General features: G+C 44.2%; 1 protein-coding gene across 1 annotated transcript in view; it reads left to right on the top strand.

Moving 5' to 3' along the window:
* LOC144768428 (protein-glutamine gamma-glutamyltransferase E-like) overlaps window positions 1-21,172 on the top strand; it is a 154,559-nt gene extending 133,387 nt beyond the window's left edge. Inside the window, exon 13 of the mRNA XM_078652074.1 lies at window positions 19,098-21,172. Within this exon, the coding sequence (XP_078508200.1) occupies window positions 19,098-19,245 (148 nt within the window). The 3' untranslated portion in view covers window positions 19,246-21,172. The remainder of the gene's footprint in view (window positions 1-19,097) is intronic.
* Window positions 21,173-21,960: the final 788 nt, after the last annotated feature.

Raw genomic sequence — 21,960 nt, 5'->3', positions numbered from 1 at the left:
TACTAAACTTCTTAACTTTACCTTACATTAGGGCTAACTGTCAGACCAACAGTCCAGTTTGCAGACCATGCAGAGGCACATAGTCCGCCATTATTCCACCTGTGATGATCTAAAACTTGCATTAAACAAAAACAGAATAGCTGCCTTCTTGTATGAGCTTCATTTACCACTGCCCATCATCACATGCTACTGCAGAGTCTCTACAGTCTTTGAATCTTAACAATCCTCTCAAATGGATTGCTTCTTATTTCACAAAAAAGTATAGTCTACCAACGCCCTTCTAAATCACCTCCTCACATACACCACAGTGGAGTTCCTCAGTGGTCCTTCTTATCTCCTCTATTATTCAACATTTACCTAACCCTCATACCAAATCTGATTAAAACATATAACCTCTCCTGTTTCCACTATGCAGATGACACTGAAACCATTTTAAAAATTGATAGCCCAGACGACCTTTATAATTCATAACTCAGTGACTTCCCTCGTGGCACAAGCACACAGATGATGAATAACCATCTACAGCTCAATGTTGCAAAGCCAGGGAATATGAACTGCAGACAATGGTAAAAGTACCAGCCTACCAACATATGGCCTAAGGAACTTCAAATCCTTCCAACAAAATCAACAGAAATTAGAAACCTACGATTCAGACCTAACCTTGATACGGCATGCCTACAACATCACAGTGTCCTCTTCACAATATAAACACTACATCACATCTTCCTATGTACTGCACACCAGCATCAACTGCGAGCCATCTTTACACTCTTAATCTCTACGTTTGACTATGCCAGCAGCCTATAACTTGATGTACCCATATTCAGCATATGCAAAATTCAACCCACCCAAAACTCTGCCCGAAGGCTCCTTCTCCCCCTGCACCCATGAGAAGGCATGACTCCAGTCCTGCAATCCCTCCACTGGATTCCTATAAATAGAAGGGCAAGGTTCAAGGCACTCTGGATTGTCCAAAGAGTCTGCCAAGGAAAAAGACTGGTATACCTAACTGTTAAATGCAAGCAATACAAATCAAACAGAACACTGTGCTTCAGGGTTGCACCACTTATCATCACACAAACGTATCAGAAAATCCATAGGAGGCACAGCTTTCTCAGTACAAACTGGAAAGCTCTGGAAATAACTATGAACCAAAATTCAAAGCACCCAGGAACATATATACTTCTTATGACAATTGAGGACAGTTGAAAAGATTACTATATCTCAGATAACTGCACCACCCACATCATTTCAACAGAGACCATAAAACCGCTTTCAAGCGCAATCCTCAGCTTACAAGCCACATTTTTCAACCAACTCAAATACAAAAATATAATTGATGTGCAGATAAGCTAAGAAAGTTTCCCCTATGGCTCTCTGTGACATTAAAAAGTTAAGTATTTGCATATATAACAGTTATGGCCTACCTTCATACTAAAACCATAATGTGAGAAATTGGGTTGTTGGTTGAGGGCGGTGAAACCCTACTTCAGCAAACACCAGAATCCTTTACAGGGTGAACCACAAAAAGTCACTAAATTAACCTCTGCCTAGCCCACTGGTAGCTTGGCACAAAAGCAGTCAAAGACATTGTGTGAAGTAGTTAGGTAGCACTTAAACAGTAATAAAGTGAAAACACAAGAAACGTCCCACGCCAATTTAGAAAAACAGAGTAAAACTTAAGAAATTATTGGAGACAAATACAAACAAAATCCAGTCAAAATGTGCGATTTTAAAGGTTTAGTAAATAGTACCTCCAAAAGGCAGAATTCACCAGCTGAGAGTATCTGGTTGCGTTGGACAGAAACAAAGTCATAAATTCAGGCTGACCACAATAGAGCGCAGGACATACACAGAACCAAGTTTAGCCCACTGAGGATTGTGCCTTATGTCCTTAGTGTGGGGTCTGCACAGTATTGCTTTGCGTGTCATTCACCGTCAGTTCACATGAAGCTATGCGGCAGGGCTTTGCGTTGCTTCAAATGTGCTGTGAAGCTAGGATCTGCAGGGCTTTGGCTCACTCTGCGTCGGTTCCAATGAAACTGGCAGCTGTGTGGTGAGGCTTTGTGGGACCTTGCTCAGTGTCGATCCAAACCAAGATAACAGCTGTGTGGCAAGGCTTTGTAGGGCTTTGTCCCGCTCTGCACTGGTTTTGGTGAAGCTTGCTGCTGTGCAGCAAGGCATGGGGTCTCATCACTTACCATCAGATTTGGAACCTTCAATTAGGCCAGGCGGAGCTTTCTCTGATGTCAGCCTAGGGCACATGACCTGGGGAGGCACTACTTAGGGATCAGGAACCCACTCCAGCAGAGGCCAGCATGTCTCAGGCAGATGCTGATGCAGGTACAGGCAGGTCCAGTACAGCAGGTCAGCTGGGCAGTGCAGATATGCCTCTGGAGCTTGTTGTGTCCCAGTAGCTCCAAGAGGAGGTAAATCAGCTGACCTTTGGAGTCACTTCAGCCTGGAATAAAAGGTACAGATACACTCTTCCTTCTGAGCAAGCAGAGCAGGCGACAAATGGAAGGACAGCAGGGTGCCCTTCTATTTAAGTATCCACAGGTCAGGAAAGTACTGAATTTGGGTCTGAGGGTCCAATATTTATAACTGGTTCCCACTTTGAAATGAGAAAAGCTTCTTTACATTCTCCCTAGAGAGAATTCCTTCTTTCGTGCCCTGGTTTCAGTCTGTCTGGGGGCACAATAAACTAGTGTAAAGTCCTTTGTGTGTGAGTTGAGCAAATACCTTTAAAGTGAATGTGTGGTAGGTGATAGCACCACCGCCCCCTATCAAGTCAGAGATGTCCCATCCTACCAACACCAAGACCATCCATTGTGACACTGTCTGGGAGAAATACACAAATAAAGCCAACTACACCTGGCCATGTGACACAGGAACAGGCTGCAGGCACCTAATAGTTAGGACTAGAATATGCAAACAAAGTGATTGATGGAATGCTTGAAATAATCTCAGCCACTGGCAATCACTTGGGCTTCATTTGATCCTTTGTTTTTCACCCACCATGCCACTTCAGTTTAGACCAATCCATGTGCAGTTTTGACCCTGCTCCTCATAGGAACTGCCCAGCCCGAATTGCCAGGACAGGTATTCCCTGGACCAGAACACAAGCATCCTAGGACCTGTTTCACACCAGTTGGGGCTCTTCGGCCAAGTATAGCTTGGTTCCCATGGTACAGTGAGCCCGGGACCCATGTCTGGTAATACCAGGCACCATTAGGGCGTCAAATGCAAAAGCAACAAGGTTATGGATATGAATGTTTTAATTAATCTCAACCACTGACAAAGGCTTGGCTGCATCTCAATCCATTGTTTTTTTGCATACCATGACACCTCAGATTGGACCACGTCATATGCAAATCAATCATGACCCTGCTCTTCATGGGAACAGTGCAGCCTTAACTGCTTTTATTTTCTAAAAGCATCATTTTCAGAATTGTGACTTAAAATCCTCCTTTAATATGAACGTGGGTTTTAAATTACAGTTCCTTAGACACCATACTTGACTTTCCTACCAGCTACCAATCAAATATTAACACTTAATACCTCTAACAAGGTAATCCAATGTTATCCTATAGGAGAGGTAGGTCTCAAAGTAGTGAAAAACAAATTTAGGAGTTTCTCACTACCACTTCAGGTAAGTACATGCCCGACTTTTTTAATACAATGCACCCGGCCTTGTAGAATGTTTAGGGCCAACCCTTGGGATGACTAGGCCCAGTCACTCTGTCCCAACCGGCCTGTAACGACCGAACCTACACTCGTGCGGATTTATTATCCCTAAAACCTAACAAACAGCCCGCCTGCGCGCGCATCCTGAATGGAGAAACCTATTTCTCTGGCTGTGACATCTGCGACCCCGCCAACCAATACTCGGCACCCAAGGGCTTACACCTAGGCCTACTTAATTGCAGGTCGCTCGTTAAACACTCACACGAGGTGAACCTTTTAATCACAAATAACGCCCTAGACATTCTGTTTCTAACAGAAACCTGGCTTACCCCCAGCAGCGGCCCAGATATCGTCCTGGCTCTCCCCCCCGGGTACGCTATGTGCTCACAGAACAGACCAGAAGGGAGGGGAGGTGGACTAGCGGTAATTCTTAAGGACACCCTCACCTGTAGAACATCTGATGGCAACATCAAGGGTTACGAAAGCTGCCACTACACAATACAAATATCCCCAGCTACCTCGCTGTCAGGGACACTGATATACCGCCCGCCAGGCAATCTAGGAGATTTTTCAAACAAAATTATTGATCAGACGTCCATCAAATGTACCTCCACCACTAATTACCTACTATTAGGAGACCTGAACGTACACTTCTTGGACTCAGATGACAAGCAGGCCAGTGAACTACTCCAGGATTTCACCTCAATGGGCCTTGATCTCAAAAACCCACGGGCCACCCAAGAAAGAGGACAACTGCTTGACCCTATCCTCTCTAATATCTCCAACCTAAGAACGATCGACCATATCCCCCTTCCCTGGACGGACCACTTTTTGGTCTCCCTAGTATGGGATTTCATCACTCCGCCCCCTCCATCGTCCAAAATTAGAACGTATAACAGACGCTGGCAGAAACTGGACCCAGATGTGTGGGCAGCCAAACTCAGGGAAAACGCCCCGCCTCCCCCCTACGACACCTTAGCAGGGGACAAAGAACTCAGTTCCTGGATTACCCAATCGCTCGACGCCATTCTGCCAAAAACCCACTCCCTGAAGCACATCAAGAGAGTCAATCCCTCACCCTGGTACACCCCGGAACTTAACCTTCTTCGCAAGATCTGTAAAAAAAACGAACGTATCTGGAGGAAGGAAAAAACTATGGAACAAAAAGAGTCATTTCGTATTTCTGTTAAAACCTACAAAAAAGAGCTCCGTAACACCAAAACTAGCTTCTACGAGAACAGAATTAAAAACGCTGCCTGCTCGGCCCATGAAACCTATGCAGTTCTTAAAGAACTTCTCCACGCCCCTGACCCCCCTCTCAAGCTCCTCGACCCCAAAGAAGCTGAAATTAAATGGAACAACTTAGCCACCTTCTTTGACGAGAAGATCCAAAAGATTCTTCTCACCATACCTCCCCCCGATCCGGCCGACACAAAGCAGGATCTTACCTCCACCTTCACCCATCCCCCCCCGCCGCCAGGTCACCCCCAACCTTCCCTGGATGCTTTCGGACCCGTAACTACGGAAGAAGTAGGAGCAACGTTTGCCTCAATTAAAAGTGGCTCCCCCCTCGACCCCGCACCCCTCCGCTTCTTAAAAAAAGTGTCGAGCACCATTATCCCTCCCCTTACGGCCCTGATTAACTCCTCTTTCGCGGAAGGCTTAGTCCCCCCCAGCTGGAAAGCGGCAGCTGTCAAAGGTCTACTAAAAAAACCCTCCTTAGACCCACAGGACCTTACCAACTACAGGCCCATATCCCTTCTCCCGGGTAACAGCAAGATCGCAGAGAAGCTGGTAAACAAACAACTATCGCTTTACCTAGAAAGCAACAACCTTTTAGCGGTCTCCCAGACAGGGTTCCGTCCAGGCCAGGGCACGGACATCGCCCTCCTGGCAGCAGTAGAGAAGGCCAGAAGCATTCTGGACACAGGAGGTTCAGTGGCAGTGATCCTCCTGGATCTCAGTGCGGCCTTCGATACTGTAGACCATCTAACCCTAATCCATCGTCTGGGAGAGATAGGACTAAAGGGTATGGCCCTGAAATGGCTAGAGTCCTTTTTATCTGGACGCACCTTTCAGGTACGGGAAAATGACAGCTGCTCATCCACCTTCCCCCTCCGGTGTGGAGTGCCACAGGGCTCATCCTTGAGCCCCACGTTGTTTAACGTGTACATGGCCCCACTGGAGAAGAGGGTCAGCTCGTTCGGCGTGTCTATTATCAACTACGCCGACGACACTCAGCTGGTCGTAACCCTCTCACATCCCCACCTTGCCCCATCGGATCTCCACGGCTGCCTCTCCGAAGTCCACCGATGGATGAACCTCTCTTTACTCAAATTGAATGGGTCCAAGACTGAGATCCTTCTGATGGGCCACAAGGGTCTCTCTTTACCATCTCACCTCTGGCCTAGCTGCCTAGGTGACCCTCCTACACCCAAGGAAGAGGTCAAGAGCCTGGGCGTATGGATTGAGAGAGACCTGAGCTTCAAAACCCAGGCTAAAAGAACGGCAGGGACATGTTTTGGACTACTCAGAGCCTGCAGGAAGATCTTCCCCTTACTGCCTGAGACCGCAAGGAGGCTCCTCATTCAGGGTCTAATCATGGCAAGATTAGATTACTGTAACGCCATCTACCTAGGAGCCCCTGAAGCCACCCTGAACTCACTGCAAAAAGTCCAAAACGCCGCTGCCCGCCTACTCACAGGCACCCCAGGAAGATCCTCCGCCAGGCCGGCTCTTAGATCTCTCCACTGGCTGTCAGTCAGGGAAAGGGTCGCTTTCAAGGCCCTGTGCATAGCCCATAAAACCCTCAACAATAACGGCCCCCCCCTTCTCAAAGAAATCCTAGTTCCATACAAAGCGGAGAGAGACCTCCGGTCCGGTACAGAAAATCTTATTGTAGTCCCGAGAGTCAGAAAAGCCAAGACTGGTGGCCGTCGCTTCTCGGTTCACACGGCAAAACAGTGGAACCATCTGCCACGAAAACTCAGGTCAGAACCGAACTACCTCCACTTCAGAAAAACCCTAAAAACTCTCCTTTTCCCGCGAACATAAATTCATCAGACGGCTGAACCCCCTCGGAGAACAGGTCAGCGCTGGGATGCTCCTTGAGTTACTACGCGCTTTACAAAACCATTAAATAAATAAATAAATAAATAAATGACTTATATGTATTAAAAAAACAAGTTTAGTCCTGTCAAAAAGTTAATTTTGCCAAGTCAAAATGGCAGTTTGAAACTGCACACATAGGCTGCAATGGCAGGCATGGGGCATGTTTTAAAAGGCTACTCAAGTAGGTGGCACAACCAGTGTTCCAGGACCATTAGTAGCATTTTAATTTCTGCCCTTGCCCCCGCCTATACATCATCACTGTATTTTTGCCATGGTGGGGTTTTGCAATCCATGCTCTTTTGAACCTTGACTCAGGACTGTTGCAAGTGTGGGGTCCCTGGAAGGGTGATTCCTGAATTGCCGCATTTGAGAGGAGACTCAGTTCCCCAGTAATTACCACTTCCAACCCCAGGTGGGGCTTATCATCATCACACTCCTAAGCGCTTGCTCCTGACCACCCAAATTTGGTGTCTTGCTCCTTGTTTACATTATTGTGCAGTCTCAGTAGAGTATGGGGGAAAAATAAGGCTCACTCTCAAAGCCATCGTTCCTACAAATGGCCTCACAAGTTACTACCATTGATGGCTTTCTGGCACAGGCAGTGGTGTAGTCTCGAAGGAGATTCAATTGGCAAAGAGATGTTTATCTTTAACCAGGGATGAATCTTCTTTTGCTCATTCAGGTTTCCCCTGCCCACCTGTTGATTCCATTGTGCATCCTGAGTCGCATAGCTCACATGTGGTGTGCTCGACAGAGGGAAACCTGATCAAGGTTCCAGCATCTATAGCTTCACCTTTGAGGTTGGGTTCGCCAGTTGATTGAATCCACAAGCCTACAAAGTCAAGTTTAGGCCCCAAGAACAAGCGCAGAAGATGTGCGGTAGTGCCCAAAAGTTGGTGTAGTCACGTCAATGTGGGCACGCAAACAGAGTTAACGCAACGTTCCTCCTCCAAAGGGAGTATCCTCCCTGATGTTTATTTGAGGGAGTTTAATGATGTTTTCAATGTCAAAATTGACTCAGTTGTATAAAGGTTAATGCTTATTGAATCCAGACTGTAACAGATCATGGATCTCTTGAACAATGTGGGAGAACCGATGCTGGACCCAGCCTTCTAATTGGTGGTGTGACTAAAAAGACCTTTCCTGTCCAGCCATGGATTACACAGGAGAACGCTATTAGGCTAGAACCTTTACTTGAAACACCCCACCTTTCTAGGGTGCTAAATAATGATCCTTCACTTTCTACTTCAGGATCTTGTGTCCTGAATGTAGCCTACCCCACTGATTCTAAGTCAGGGGTTATAAAGATAAGATTCTGGCGAAACTGGCTGAGGCGATTAATCCATTGGTTAATCCGCTGCTGAATCTTTCATTGAGCCAGGGAGTGGTCCCGCAGGCTTGGAAGCAGGCGATGGTCATCCCGCTGCTTAAGAAGCCTGGCTTGGACCCTAAGGCCCTTGCTAACTATCGGCCTATCTCTCTGCTGCCGGCTCTTACGAAAATTGTTGAAAAGCACGTGCAGACGGTGCTCTCCAATTTTCTTGAGGCGAACGAGATTCTGCATGCCACCCAGTCAGGTTTTCGCCCCAATCTCAGCACCGAGACTGCGCTCCTCGAGGTCTCCGAAACAATCAAGGGGATATTGGACTCAGGGGGCAAAGCCATGCTGATGTTGTTGGATTTGTCGGCGGCCTTCGACACCGTTCCCCATGATGGTCTTCTCACAAGACTCTACGAGATAGGACTTCGGAGAACGGTGTTCAGCTGGTTTTCCTCCTTTCTAGCTGGCCGCCGGCAAACGGTCTGGGCCTCGCCAGACTCCGCCGTGATGCCGCCTTTGGGAGTCGGGGTCCCTCAGGGCTCTATTTTGAGCCCGACCCTCTTTAATATCTTCATGACCCCTTTGGCGGCGTTGACGGAGTCGTTTGGGGCCCGGATCGTATCCTATGCCGACGATACCCAGCTCCTCTTCTCGTGTAAGAGAGGAGGAGATTTTGAGGGGGAGAGTATCCGGGATTGCCTTGGGGCTGTGTTTCAATGGTTCCAACTGCACAGCCTCAAGTGCAATTCCGACAAGTCCGAGATACTCTTCTTTGGGTGCGACATGGAGCCAGACTGGCAGGCCTGGTGGCCTGTCGATATGTTCCCCCCAACGTGTTCATCCCAAATGGCTAAGAACTTGGGTGTTAAGATGGACACGGGGCTGACAATGAAGGCCCAGATTTTGGGGGTGTCGGGCATGTGTTTCGGCCTCCTCAGGATGCTGCGGAGGTTTCTTCCCCTGTTATCGGAGGAGCACAGGAAGCTGACTGTACAGGCCCTGATAGGCTCCAGGTTGGATTATTCCAACGTTCTATACCTGGGCCTGCCAGAGTACCTGTTACAGCGGCTACAAGTTGTGCAGAATGCCGCGGCGAGAGCGATCTACGGAGTGAACAGACGTACCAGTGCTGCGGGCTTGCTCCGGACTTTGCACTGGCTCCCAATCCGTAAGCGGATCGCCTTTAAGGCTCTGACTCTGACATACAAGGCCCTTCATGCGACGGGAGCTAAGTATCTCCAGAGGAGACTTACTTTTTACCAACCAGCTCGCTCTCTGAGGTCAGAATCTTTATTTCTGGCCACTGTTCCACGAGTGAAGAGAGCGCGTTTGGGAGGTCGCTCCTTTGGATTACTGGCGCCCCAATTATGGAATTCTTTGCCCCTCTCCCTTCGGGGAGCCACTGGCCTATTGGCTTTTAGAAAGGACCTTAAAACCTGGCTGTTTACCCAGTAGGCCTTTTTGGTTTTTTGGTTTTCTGTTTTCCCCTTTTCTGTGTCTTTTCTCTTTTAATGTGTTATGTTGTTTACTGCAGTCTTCTTCAATTAAAAGCGCCGGGACACTCTTTTTGAGTAGCCGTGCGCTCTACAAAAACCATTATAACATAACATAACATAACATAACATAAAAATATTCCACCTGAAGCTACCACGTATGTAGTGGTCTGATCCTGGAGAATGGCCCTCCTTTTTGACTAGGCCTTTGTCGGAATCCTTTGATGAGTTGAAAAAGAAAGTGGGGGTATGCAGATATAAGGATCTATTAACATGGTGAGAAGGGTGAATTGTTTGGGGTCTGATCTCAAGAGGTGGGCTGGGGATACATTTTAATAGACCCACCACTGCTGCATGTGTCCTGACAACTTTAGGATCATTTCAATCTTTTAGACCGCCTAACATTCAGGCCCTTCCCCTTGGATTCTTTTACAAGACAGAAACAGTTGACCCGATCCTATAGAAACAGGTCTAACAGGTCCAGCAGCAGCAGGTCTCTTGGGGCAGATCATCACCTGTTTCCCCTGCACCCCCAGCCTTGAGGACCACAAATAGATTTGCTCCCTTGCGTAACCTGAACTCTTGTGATTGACTCGTCTATCCTGTTTTATCTTTGTCTTCTACAGTGTTGCTGTCCGTACTCACACCTGTTGATATACCGGCTAGTAGCTCTCATGATTTCTTGATTGTTATCATGGAATATTGCAGACCTGGCAGTCAAGTTTAATGATTGTAACTGGGTGTATTTTGTTTGGAAATGTAGCCTTCTCCCCAGCCCGGGTACATGTAAATGATTACACGACAGAAGGAGCTTGGTATTACACTACTTTCTCGGCTTGTAAACATTAACTGAACATTACTTCCTTGTCCATCTTCTTGGATGCAGTCCAAATGCATGAGATACTTCTCCTTTCTGGCAGAAGGAAAACCAGTTCCCTAGCTCAAAAATTCCCCCTGGATGGCCCCCATTACCCAGGAGCCACCACAAAAGTGAGGAACTACCGAAGCACTTCCTGTACATACCATGTGCTTTGACTCTACATATGGCGACCGTCGACTTTCACTTTGACTGAGGCACACGCGGCAAGCATGAGCAGTTTGCTGGACCGTGAAAAACTCTCGGGGGCACTCCCAGTTATTTGGGTCACAGGCTTTATGTAATCCCCTGTTCCATCATCAGTTGTAGCTTCCTCCCTAACCAACCCAGGTACATGTAAATGACTATGACACACACGGAGCTTGGTATTACACGTCTTTATTCCTCAGCATGTAACCGTTATCTGAACATTCTACAGCATGAACCCTATCCCCACACTCAAGCACTTATCTCATTGCTCTACGGAGTCCATCAGGGACCAAAAGGGTCCCATCATCTCTAGTTCACAAGACACTACAAGCATCATCAAAGTAATTGTGTTAGTGGTAAGATCATTAATATTTATGATGAGGGTTATTGGTTTGCAATTATTATAGTTCTTCAATGATTTTGATACTGTTATGATTTGTTATAATATGTTGAAATGGAGTGTTATGACTATTTTAATTATTGTTTCTTATTTTGTTGAGTATTAGCAGTTATGAAATGAGCATTAGACTTAGCATTTGTTTTAGTATTAGTTGAGACATTAGTATTTTAATTTGATGATTCTTAACCTGTGGTCCGAGGACAACTAAGGGTACCGTAGGCGTAAAAAGGGTGTCTGCACCTGTTTTGCAAAATTTTATAATATTAAAATTATTAAATTAAAATGAATAAGATGTGTACAATTAAAGGAACAAGATTGAAAATTTGAAAACTTTTCTTCCCTGTTTAATTGTGAATTAAACAAAATATTTCAATATTTGAGCATGTGGTGGTGTATGATTGTTTTAAAAAAATGTTTTGTATTGCTTTGAGGTTTAAATCATAGAAAGCTTTTAGACCGGGGTTCATGACTTCTAATAATGACTCAGTGGTGGTCCCCTGATTCAAGTAATGGTTCAGTGGGGGACCATAGAATTAAAAAGGTGAAGAACTATTGTTTTAACTCATTTCCTGAGTCCCACAGGTCACAGGATATCAGCCTGCGTATGCATGAATTCATGTCCAAATTCTAATTCAACACTAAGGGTTAGAGCCTTGCGGATGGCATTGTAATTGGCCCCTAGGTTTACTGTTTGACCACTGCATTACAATACTTACAGCCAGAAACTAAACCAGCCGGTCATTCTGGCTGCCTTCTGATGGACTCAAGGAGCCCGTCGGCCAGTTGGAACCGGCTTGTAATGCCAAAGGACTGGTCTTTCTGCCCTTGGGATTACCATTGAATGGTTTCCAAATTGGTTTCCATGCCAGCCTGACAGACATAGAAGCCATGTTGGAAAGCGTGTTTGGGGTCCCCCAGCAGGGCCCCCTGGGTGCACGGCCTCCGGATGGGGGCCGAGACCCTGTTGATCCCTGCACCCTGTGGTAGGCACCTTGGGTCCAGGAATGAACCGCACCTCCCATTCCCCTATGGCAGCATGTATTACAGCTGGTTTACGGCCGTAATGCACACCCCCTTAGGGAAATGTAGAAATGCGACCGAACAGTGTCCTGTGGCATTCTAATTAGGCGGTAAGACTAATGACCAGAGATCGGTTGGTCCCAGGACCGAGAAGGTGTTGGGCGGACTTATCGTAATTAGCCCTTAAATGCTGTCTATGCACTTTCAGGGATTTTTTACATTAAATAACACATTTGTGTCTTTAACATCTTTTGTGTAAACCGAGAAAATGTATGTGTTTACCTGTAAGAATACTGAAGAATAAAATGCAAGAATAATTTAAATAATTTTGCACGGACTCTTGCACCACACGTAGTACTACAACAGGATTTAAAGTGGAGCACACTATAGGGTCAAAAAAACTTTTGAGCCCAAAACACCTTTTTACACCAAAAGTTGATGTAAGTGCATCACTACATAGTTTTGTATGGACTAGCTCCAAGCCAAATATATTTCATGAACCTTGGACAGAACAGGACTGGAACCGCATAAACATCTCTGTGATTCTCTGCAAAGGCTAATCAATTAAAATGGTTCGACATGGCTTTGCATGATTTCCTAACTTCAATTGAAAAAATACACATGCAATTGGTATCAGCTCTCAAGGCAGTTTGGGGGGGGGGGAGAAAAAGCCAAGTTAAGGGGCCTCTGGAACTGCTGGGACACAGAATTGATAATTGTTTTCCACCAGCTTCCACCTGACTGTATACCTTATGTCTTTATGCTGCAAAATGGTGCAGTTTTAGCCCCCCACACATGTGAAGACTTTTCTGCCTTGAAAAATAAAGTAATCCACAGGCTAAGGGCTAAATCCAGATGGCCCATTGATCTCTAGGGAGATTCTAGTGATCAGAAGAGCATCCTGGATTCAATCGGGTAAGAAGGAAGCTCCGGGTGACTGTATTATCATCAACTTTAAGTCGCCTAATTTGATTGAATCATTGTTAAAGCACTTTAATACCCAGTGACGGGATTTAGGCCCTGTAGAGGCCCTATCATTAGGCTATATTTTTTAGGCCGAAGGTGCTGCCCTCCAGATCTGCCCAAGAAACTTTCCTTCACTCGGGGACTGTGTGCCAAGAATTTAATGATGAAGTAAGGAATTCTTGCATTCCTTAGAGGACCTGGACGGACTTCCCCCCGGTTTGGAGTGGGCCATGCAGCATGGTTTTCAATTTGATAATAAGGTGGTTAAAGAATGTTGTGTCTGAATGTTGGGCCTCAGGAGATCGGTCTTCCTATGGTTGCAGAGGCCTCTATGCCCACTCTGGATGGTTCTTGGGCAAATAGTTGTGGGTTAATGGTTCATGTCCTGGAACATTGCTAGTCTTCACAATAAGCTAACAAATCCAGACTGTCTCTCTGTATTTGAGAATGAAGATATTGTGTTACTACACGAAACTTGGTTTTTAGATGATTTTAGTGTTAATGATCATTATTTTTTTTGTAGTGCAGCTAACTCATCTAGATCAGGGTGGGGTAAGAGGGGTTTAGCTATCTTAATTTCTGTCAAACTAACAGGTCTATCAGCCAGAATTATAAGTCTATCACCCCACTTCCAGATGATTCTTTACAGTTCCCAGATTTATTTAATATGATTTTGATTAACCTGTACAATAATGTATTTGATCAACGAGTGATGAATGTACTTGAGGTTGTGGAGAATGTCCTAGAAACTTTTATGGAGAATTACCATAGGGAGACTTTAATAGTCTGGCTGGGTGACTTCAATATTTGACTGCGTGGGAATAGTGCAGCCTCACCCTCTGGAACTAAAGATAAGGATGGGGGGATTCACAACACTTCCAACATACTCCGGTTCGATAAATCCTGAATGGGATTATGGGGTCTCCAGGCATTTGGTCTTTGCTAACGAATTCAGGGTAGATGGGTCTACCCTGCTTCCCACCTTTAAAGGGGCTGGTAGGGGAAGTGAGATAGACTTTTTTCCCTTGTTTTAAAACATAGCAACAATGTAATTTGGGGTGTGAGGTAAGAGCATCCTGTATTATTGATCATAATCCTCTGGTATTGGCTATTAATTTACACTTGGGTGATATTGCAGGGAGTCAGGAGGTTTTACCAGTAACCAATAAACGCAATAAGGGCATAAGATTAAAATGGGAGAAACCTAATAAGGGGTCTTTCATGACTAAACTGGTCAAGGAGAATTTAAATTATTTTGTTACATTGCATCAGCAGAGGAACCCCTCAGTTCTATTATAAATGCTTTTAGTGCCCTCTGTACTGCAGTGGATAAAGGTCTAAGATCTAACAGTGTGGCAAAACTAATGCCACCCAAAGGTTGGTTTAACCATGCATGCACCCTTAGAACCTGAAACTAGAACTCTGCAAAATTCCTCGCTCAAGGGATGAAATTAAGAGTGTATGCTGATTTTACTCTGGATGCCAGGAGATCTGAGTTTATGAAGGCTACCTGGGAAGATTTGGAAAAGGCTGCCCGATCGAGGCATAGTGCTGCCTTTTGGAAGGTTGTAAATCAATCTTTTTTCATGGGTTATGAAAAACCGACACTAGATACAGTTATCCAATTGGATATGTGGGTTGTTCATTTCAGTAATATTTTCAGTCCTGGTAGCCTAGCCAAAGTTAGAGTAAGTACTGAAGTAGCAGTCTATAACGCAGCGATGTATGATGCCCTTAGTGAATCTTTGGATGTAAAGGATATTATTGCTGCAATTAATCAAATCCCTGTGGGAAAAGCACCTGACCTGGACGGTTTCCCGCTGGATCTTCTTAAAGAAAATATACTGCTTTGGGCTCCCTTTTTAAATAATATTTTTAAGGCGTCCATTAAAAGGTGAAATTATCCCCACTTGGATCAAAGCCATAGTAGTCCCCGTTTTTAAAAAGGAAAAACGAACTTGTTGGCCTGCTGTTGCCCGATTTCCCTCTTGTACTGCTCCCTAAAGATACTAGGAAGGATCCTTGCATCTAAATTGGCAGTTTGGATGCGCGAAAATCAGTGTCTTTCAAGAGTCCAGTTGGGCTCCCCCCAGAGATCGGCACTGTAGAACATGTCTAAACCTTCAGTTGATCATTGGTAAACACATTAGCTCAGAAGAGATTCCATTCACCTTGCGTTTATGGATCTCACCTCTGCCTTTGATACGGTCAACAGGGTGAAGCTATGGGATAGTATGGCTAGGATGGGATTTGATCTGGTCTTAATAGGACTAATACAAATAATGCACTGGAATATCACAATAAGGATCAGGTTTGGCAGAGCAGGTGAACTTTCCCCGAATGTTAAGTCCCACCTGATGGCACCACTCCTGTTTCATATTTATATTAATGACTGAGATTCTCATCCTGCTAAAGTAGGGAAAGACCACTCCTTAGAAAAGTTTCGAGTTCTCTCGGTTGTATTTTATGCAGATGATGCAGTCTTAATGTCAATACCGCCTTTCAGAAGCATTTTACAGCTTTATGGGGATCTTGATCTAAAAACATCTAAAAAAATCATTTACATGAGCCTTGGCCCTAGGAACCTGAAAACTAGGGACCACATGTACGACCTGTTTTAGAGGGCACTAATGGCAAATCGAGCTCTTGCAACCTCCAAAGAGCCGATTGGCATGTACTAACCCTTTCTTGTGAATCAGTAACCTATTATTGACTCGTAAATTAGGGTTTGCTGGTCGGTATTAGGAAGGGGCAAGCCAGGGGCGTCCCTTCTAAATAGCGAGTCGGTAGGGGATGTGAGAATGTTTTGCAACCGGAATTCAGTTGCAAAAAACGTCCGCAGTTTACTGCCTACTTCAAGTAGGTGGTAAGCCAGTCGCAAATTGGGAGGGGTCCCTATTCCCTTTGTGAGTGCCAGCAAAAACGTTTTTTAAGAGCCAGGGACCACTGCCAACTCTTAAAATATGAAACTCATTTAGAAACACATCCTGTTTTCCTTTAAGGAAAACAGGCAGCATTTTTTTTAAATTACTTTATTTAAAAACAAACACAGACATGGTGGTCTACAGTCCCCAGCAGGCCACTATTCTTGTGTTTTTGAGATATACAATGGGTTGCAAATTGTGACCTACCTCATGAATATTGATGATGTAGGTCAATTGTGTCAATTGGGACCCCATTAGAAATCGCTGAATGTGACTAAGACACATTTGTACACCATAATTTGCGAGTTCCTAATTGAGAATCACAAAACATCAGAATTAGTGACTCGCAAAATAATTTGGTCATACCTGTGGCCCTAGGTCTTTTTACCTTGGTCTGTTGGAAATCATAAGAGTTAAGACGTTTACTTATTTGGGTTTCCCACTAGAATAAATTTAACCTGGAAAAATGTGTATTACACAAGAGCTATAGAGTTGGTAATTTCTTTTGTCAGAGGACTTGGACAAATGCTGATTAGAGAAATGATTAAGGAGGAGTTTGAGGATATAAAGGTCCTGGGCCCTACAGCAGGTAGACAACAAGTTTTTGAGAAGATTGTTGGCTGTGCCCCATTTTACTCCTGCCTTTATGTGTAATTCAGAGACTGGTCTGGTTCCTTTGGGTGACAAGATAAAGCTGGAAATTCTGATTTTCAGAATTTGGGGAAATCCAGAAGCGCAATCATCGAGAGATGTTTTGGAAGACTACCTTCCCCTGGTTAATATTTATGCTATCTCTTGGTTTAATTTTATTAGGAAGGGATTCTCGGAGCTAATCATACTGGTTGTGAATGATACGAATATGAACCCAAAGGTTGTATCTCAAGTGAAGGAGGCCTTTCAGCTAATGCAGTGCAGCTACCACCAGGCGAATTTTAATAAGCTGTCTGCAAATACTAATTACAACATAATCAAATTGGATTATGGGTGTAGGCTGTGTCTTTCTTGGTTTCACACCCTGAACACTGTTTTTTTTTTTAATAATAATAACTTTTAATATGTTGCACCTTTTAGTTACTTTTCCTAGGAATGCAGGGCGTGGTTCTATGTTGCCGAGCTGCCTCTGTGACAATGTTGCACAACAAAGCACAATGTACTTTATCTTATTCTGTCTCCTTTGAACTTCTGCAAAAAAGGTTTACATGTATCCTATCCTCTGCTCCTCTAACATCAGAACTCATAAGGAGGCGTTTGTATTTTTGCCAAAGTTGGACAATGTGGACCTCTGTGCTGCTGTGGTAAATGTTGTTTCCCTGGCCAAGAGGATTAGAAACAGGTACGGTTCAGTGTAACGAACTGTGGGGCATATTACCAACAACTAGCGATAATTTTTGTCTCTAACTTGTTTAGAGACAAAAATTATCGCCGCACATCGGCGATTTTTATCGCAGATAAACCTTGCTATTAGCAAGGTTTATCGCAAATGCGATAAAAAACGGCCGCAATGCATGAATATCGCTGAAAAGTCAGCGATATTCATGCATTATCGAGCAAATGCTCTTAGCCATGTTATCCACCTCCCATTGGATAACATGGTGAAGAACTGCTCAGGGCAGGTGTTAGCTTTTGGAGATATTCGCGCTTAGCGCGAATATCTCCAAAAGTTGGTAATAGGAGATAGCGATGTTAGCGACTGTTTCCAGTCGCTAACATCTTGGCACGCCCACTTTGCATGTCATTAGTGATAAATATCACTGACATGCAAAGCGGGGCCCAAGATGGTCGCTATCTCCTATTAGCTGTCACTAACTGGTGTTAGCGACAGCTTGGTAATAGGGAGATAATTTTATCTCCGCTTTCTTGGCTTTTAAAGCCAAAAAAGCGGAGATAAACCCCCTTGATAATATACCCCTGTGAGCTGGAAGCCCGGGCATCTCATACATGCTGAGGTACTCACGTTTACAGATTTTGTTTGGACTCCCCCTCAGGGGTATAGGCCTATTTTTAAAAGGATTATTTTAATGTGCTTTGGGGTTGACTTAGACTTTTTAAATGGTCGATTTATGATGATGATTTATATAAAATGTTCTTTCTTAGGTTTTATGATGATATCATGATTATATATATATATTTAAGAACTGTTTTTATTGCACTTTTTTGGCGTATGAATGTCTGACTAAAGGAGCAGATTTACAAGAAAGTGACCCATCTGTAGAGATGCGTCACTTTCCCTGCACCACCATGTAAAACCCTTGCGTCACCATGGATGTGCCGTATTTACAATATGGTGTACCATGGTGCAGGATTAACAGATGCGTCAGAAATTCTGACGCATCTGCTGACGTCTGGCTGTCACAAGCACGACGCAACTCCAGCAATGCGTGTTGCGGCCCATTCACAATACACTGCATCACTGTTTACACCTGCTTCAAGCAAGCGTAAGGTTTTGACGCATTGGCGTCCTAAAAGTCACGCAGTGAAATCTTGTAGATTTCACTACGTCACTTTTACGAGGCTTTCCTGCGTGGGAATGCCTACCCTGCTTACACTATACCTGAGGCAGCTATAATGTCACGCAGGGCTTTACAATGTGACGCATCTCCCTAGATGCGTCATGTTGTAAATGGGCCGCCACTTTTACGCCGCCACTGTGTCACAAAAGTGACGCAACAATGGCGCAAAAGTGACGCAAGGGGCTTGTAAATCTACCCCAAAGTTTGTTTAAAGGATAATCATGTCACTTTCCCATGGGCCCATGAGCAGTACGAACAATGTTCTATCAGGTCGATTGTCTCCACGTAGATATTGTACAGAAAAGTTTTCCTGGGGTACAGAACTCATGCAGGTCACTCCTTCCTCCGCTTTTAGTTATAGCACAATGCCTAGCAATGTTCTGCAACAGCATTATTTGTGCAAGTGTGGCCATTACCACCCGCGACTCGTAGAAGGTGTGGCGCAACATTATTTTGGACATCGCCAATGCAGCACTGCAGATTTCTATGTGGTGCAGCATATTTAATAGTTTTGTAAATGTGGGTACATTTTAGTTTTCGTGCTGTAACGTATAATATCTTCTGATGAAATTCTCTTATTTCTTTGTGTCATGTTTTAGGCTTCCGCCCATGAGGCCCAGAGAAAGGATGAGGTTTAAGTTGGAATTCACGCCCTGGAAAAGTGGTACCCGGCAGCTGCTTGTGCATATAGCCAGCACAAAATTCTCCATGAAAGGATTCAAGACAGTGGCTGTTGCACCATGGTAGCAAGATCACTCCCTTCACGTTCCCCATCTACTCAGAGGCCGTTCATTTGCTCCTGCCTTTATGTAATTCCAGAGTGAATGTTGTCTTCTGTGTCTATGGTCAAAGTCCCTGAAATACCCTTCCCCCAAAATGTCTTTGCTCACTAACCCCCATACTGTCTTCCCATCTTAGAAGTTGTTGTAATTTTATCATTTTACTAAGGTTCAAGAAATATTTACTTGTGCTGCTACTTTCCAATTGTATGTGTTCATGATATCCTGAAACACTACTTGCATGAGAACAATCGCACAGGGAATCCTGCAAGTCCCTGTGGCCCTTTTACATTCACCACTGGTTAGACCTACTCAATCTGTCTTTTTTGATACTTAGGGAAAGATGTATCAATCTTTCAAGCAAGACAACTTGCTGCGTGGCCTGAAAGGCAGAGAGTAGGAATGCACCATACTCACCGATATATGGCGCATTCCTGATCTGGGCATGCGCTGGCATACAATCTGCTGTCTAGCGCCAGCGCATGCCCCTTTACGTCATGGGGCAACGCGTATGCATTGCAGGAAGGATTGTTTTTGTGCCTGTACAGACACCTTCCTGCACAAGAGCAATCTTTAGAGTCACTTTTCTCTTAGAAAGAGGAAACAAAGAAGAAAAATAAAGATATTTGTCCTCATTGTCCCTCCCCTTGAAAGGAGTAGCATTTTGATGCATTCACAGGTTTACCAGTCTTGCAAAATCTAAGACTATGGCAAAATACATTGGTGGGTGTGTGGGAACCCCTACATTTGATCTAATGTAACACTTTCCCGGGGCACAGTATCGAAAGGCAGCAGCTTACTCTGCATTACTACAGATTTACTAAGCATTGTAAGGTGTCTTTGCAAATCTGACTTTAGTATTGTGTTGTCCGTGCAACAACACGCATAACACAAGGGCAACACCATATTATGATGAATCTGGCCCCAGAGGTGCCCCAATGATGAAATCAGTTCATGGAGATTAAAAGCGAGAAATTTGTGATATACTTAACATGAAACACAAGGAGAGTAATTGTTAGAGGAAACTTTATTGCATGTCACAGGTTGCATAATTTAGTGTTGTGCAGGGCGCTTTTGCTTTGATGTTTGCATCATTCTACAGTTAAAGAAAAGAATATTGGCACTGAACAATGCCAAACCCAGCTGAGCTGTTTGGCTCAGTGCAAAAGTTGCTTTGCGCTCGTTGGTTGGAGTATATGTCATTGAGCAATAGCTTTGCATTCATGCAAATATATGTACTCTGTCACAAAAAGTATGTTTCTGAACGCATTTTCCTTTTACATTTTGAAATCCAGTTTAAAAACGTTCACAAAACATTTAAATCTTTTAATGCATGACGGACCATCTTGCTCCCTCCTGTGCCAATAAATCGCTGCATTACACATTCTTTTTTATGGGAAGTAGGAAAGCACCTGAAAGTGTTAATAGTCCCTTATGTAGAGTTTGACGGACGGTCACAAAGTGACGGGGTTCCCATTCACCATATTACATGTCCATTGTAGCCTATGTCACTTGTAATACAGCGTACAGAATATTCACTACGTTTTCAAGGAATATCCCGTCCGACGAACTCCACATAGCCCTATATGTATGGGCTTTCAATCTATCAACTCTTGCCACATGATGGCGCCCACCAAAGGCATAAAACGTGTATCCGTTTATTCAGGTGACTAGCATGTCTCAATCACATTGAGAGCTACTTCTTCTATAGATGGTATAAAAGCTGGCATCGTTTTTGAGTTATTTATGTGTCTTTATATAGATTCTAACTAGAAAAGGTTTCTATTTTTGAAAAGGCTTCCTCCCCTGGGTTAGTACTCAGAGATTACCGTACATAGCTATAAGATATATAAAAGTAAACATGTTAATTTATTTTACAAATAAACAAAATACATCAGAAGCCACTTGTCTGTAAAATTCTGTCTCGTCCTTTCATGATTTCTATCACCCACACATATTGAAAAATGCAAATTTGCAAGGTGTGTTTTGCAACTAGCGAATAAATGGCCAGTTACTTGCTGGTAAACGTGTTACTCTGAGTCCAAGGAGCAGATTTACTAACACTGTGCATGGGGTTTGCTTCACAAACGTAATGAAAACCTATGACAAATATTTATTTGGAATTTACTTTTCCATTAAAAAATCTGGGGCATATTATCAAGGGGGTTTATCTCCGCTTTTTTGGCTTTAAAAGCCAAGAAAGCGGAGATAAAATTATCTCCCTATTACCTAGCTGTCGCTAACACCAGTTAGCGACAGCTAGTAGGAGATAGCGACCATCTTGGGCCCCACTTTGCATGTCAGTGATATTTATCACTAATGACATGCAAAGTGGGCGTGCCAAGATGTTAGCGACTGGAAACAGTCGCTAATATCGCTATCTCCTATTACCAACTTATGGAAATATTTGCGCTAAGCGCGAACATCTCCAAAAGCTAACACCTGCCCTGAGCAGTTCTTAGCCATGTTATCCAATGGGAGGTGGATAACATGGCTAAGAGCATTAGCTCGGTAATGCATGAATATCGCTGACTTTTCAGCAATATTCATGCATTGCAGCCGATTTTTATCGCATTTGCGATAAACCTTGGTAATACCAAGGTTTATTTGCGATAAAAATCGCCACAGCTCAGCGGTAAATTTTTGTCTCTAACCAAGCAATAGCGATAATTATCGCTATTGC

The sequence above is a fragment of the Lissotriton helveticus genome, chromosome 7 (genome assembly GCF_964261635.1).
Source record: "Lissotriton helveticus chromosome 7, aLisHel1.1, whole genome shotgun sequence".
Taxonomy (NCBI): domain Eukaryota; kingdom Metazoa; phylum Chordata; class Amphibia; order Caudata; family Salamandridae; genus Lissotriton; species Lissotriton helveticus.
The sequence above is the reverse complement of the archived record's forward strand: the minus strand, read 5'-3'. Positions and strand labels throughout refer to the sequence as shown.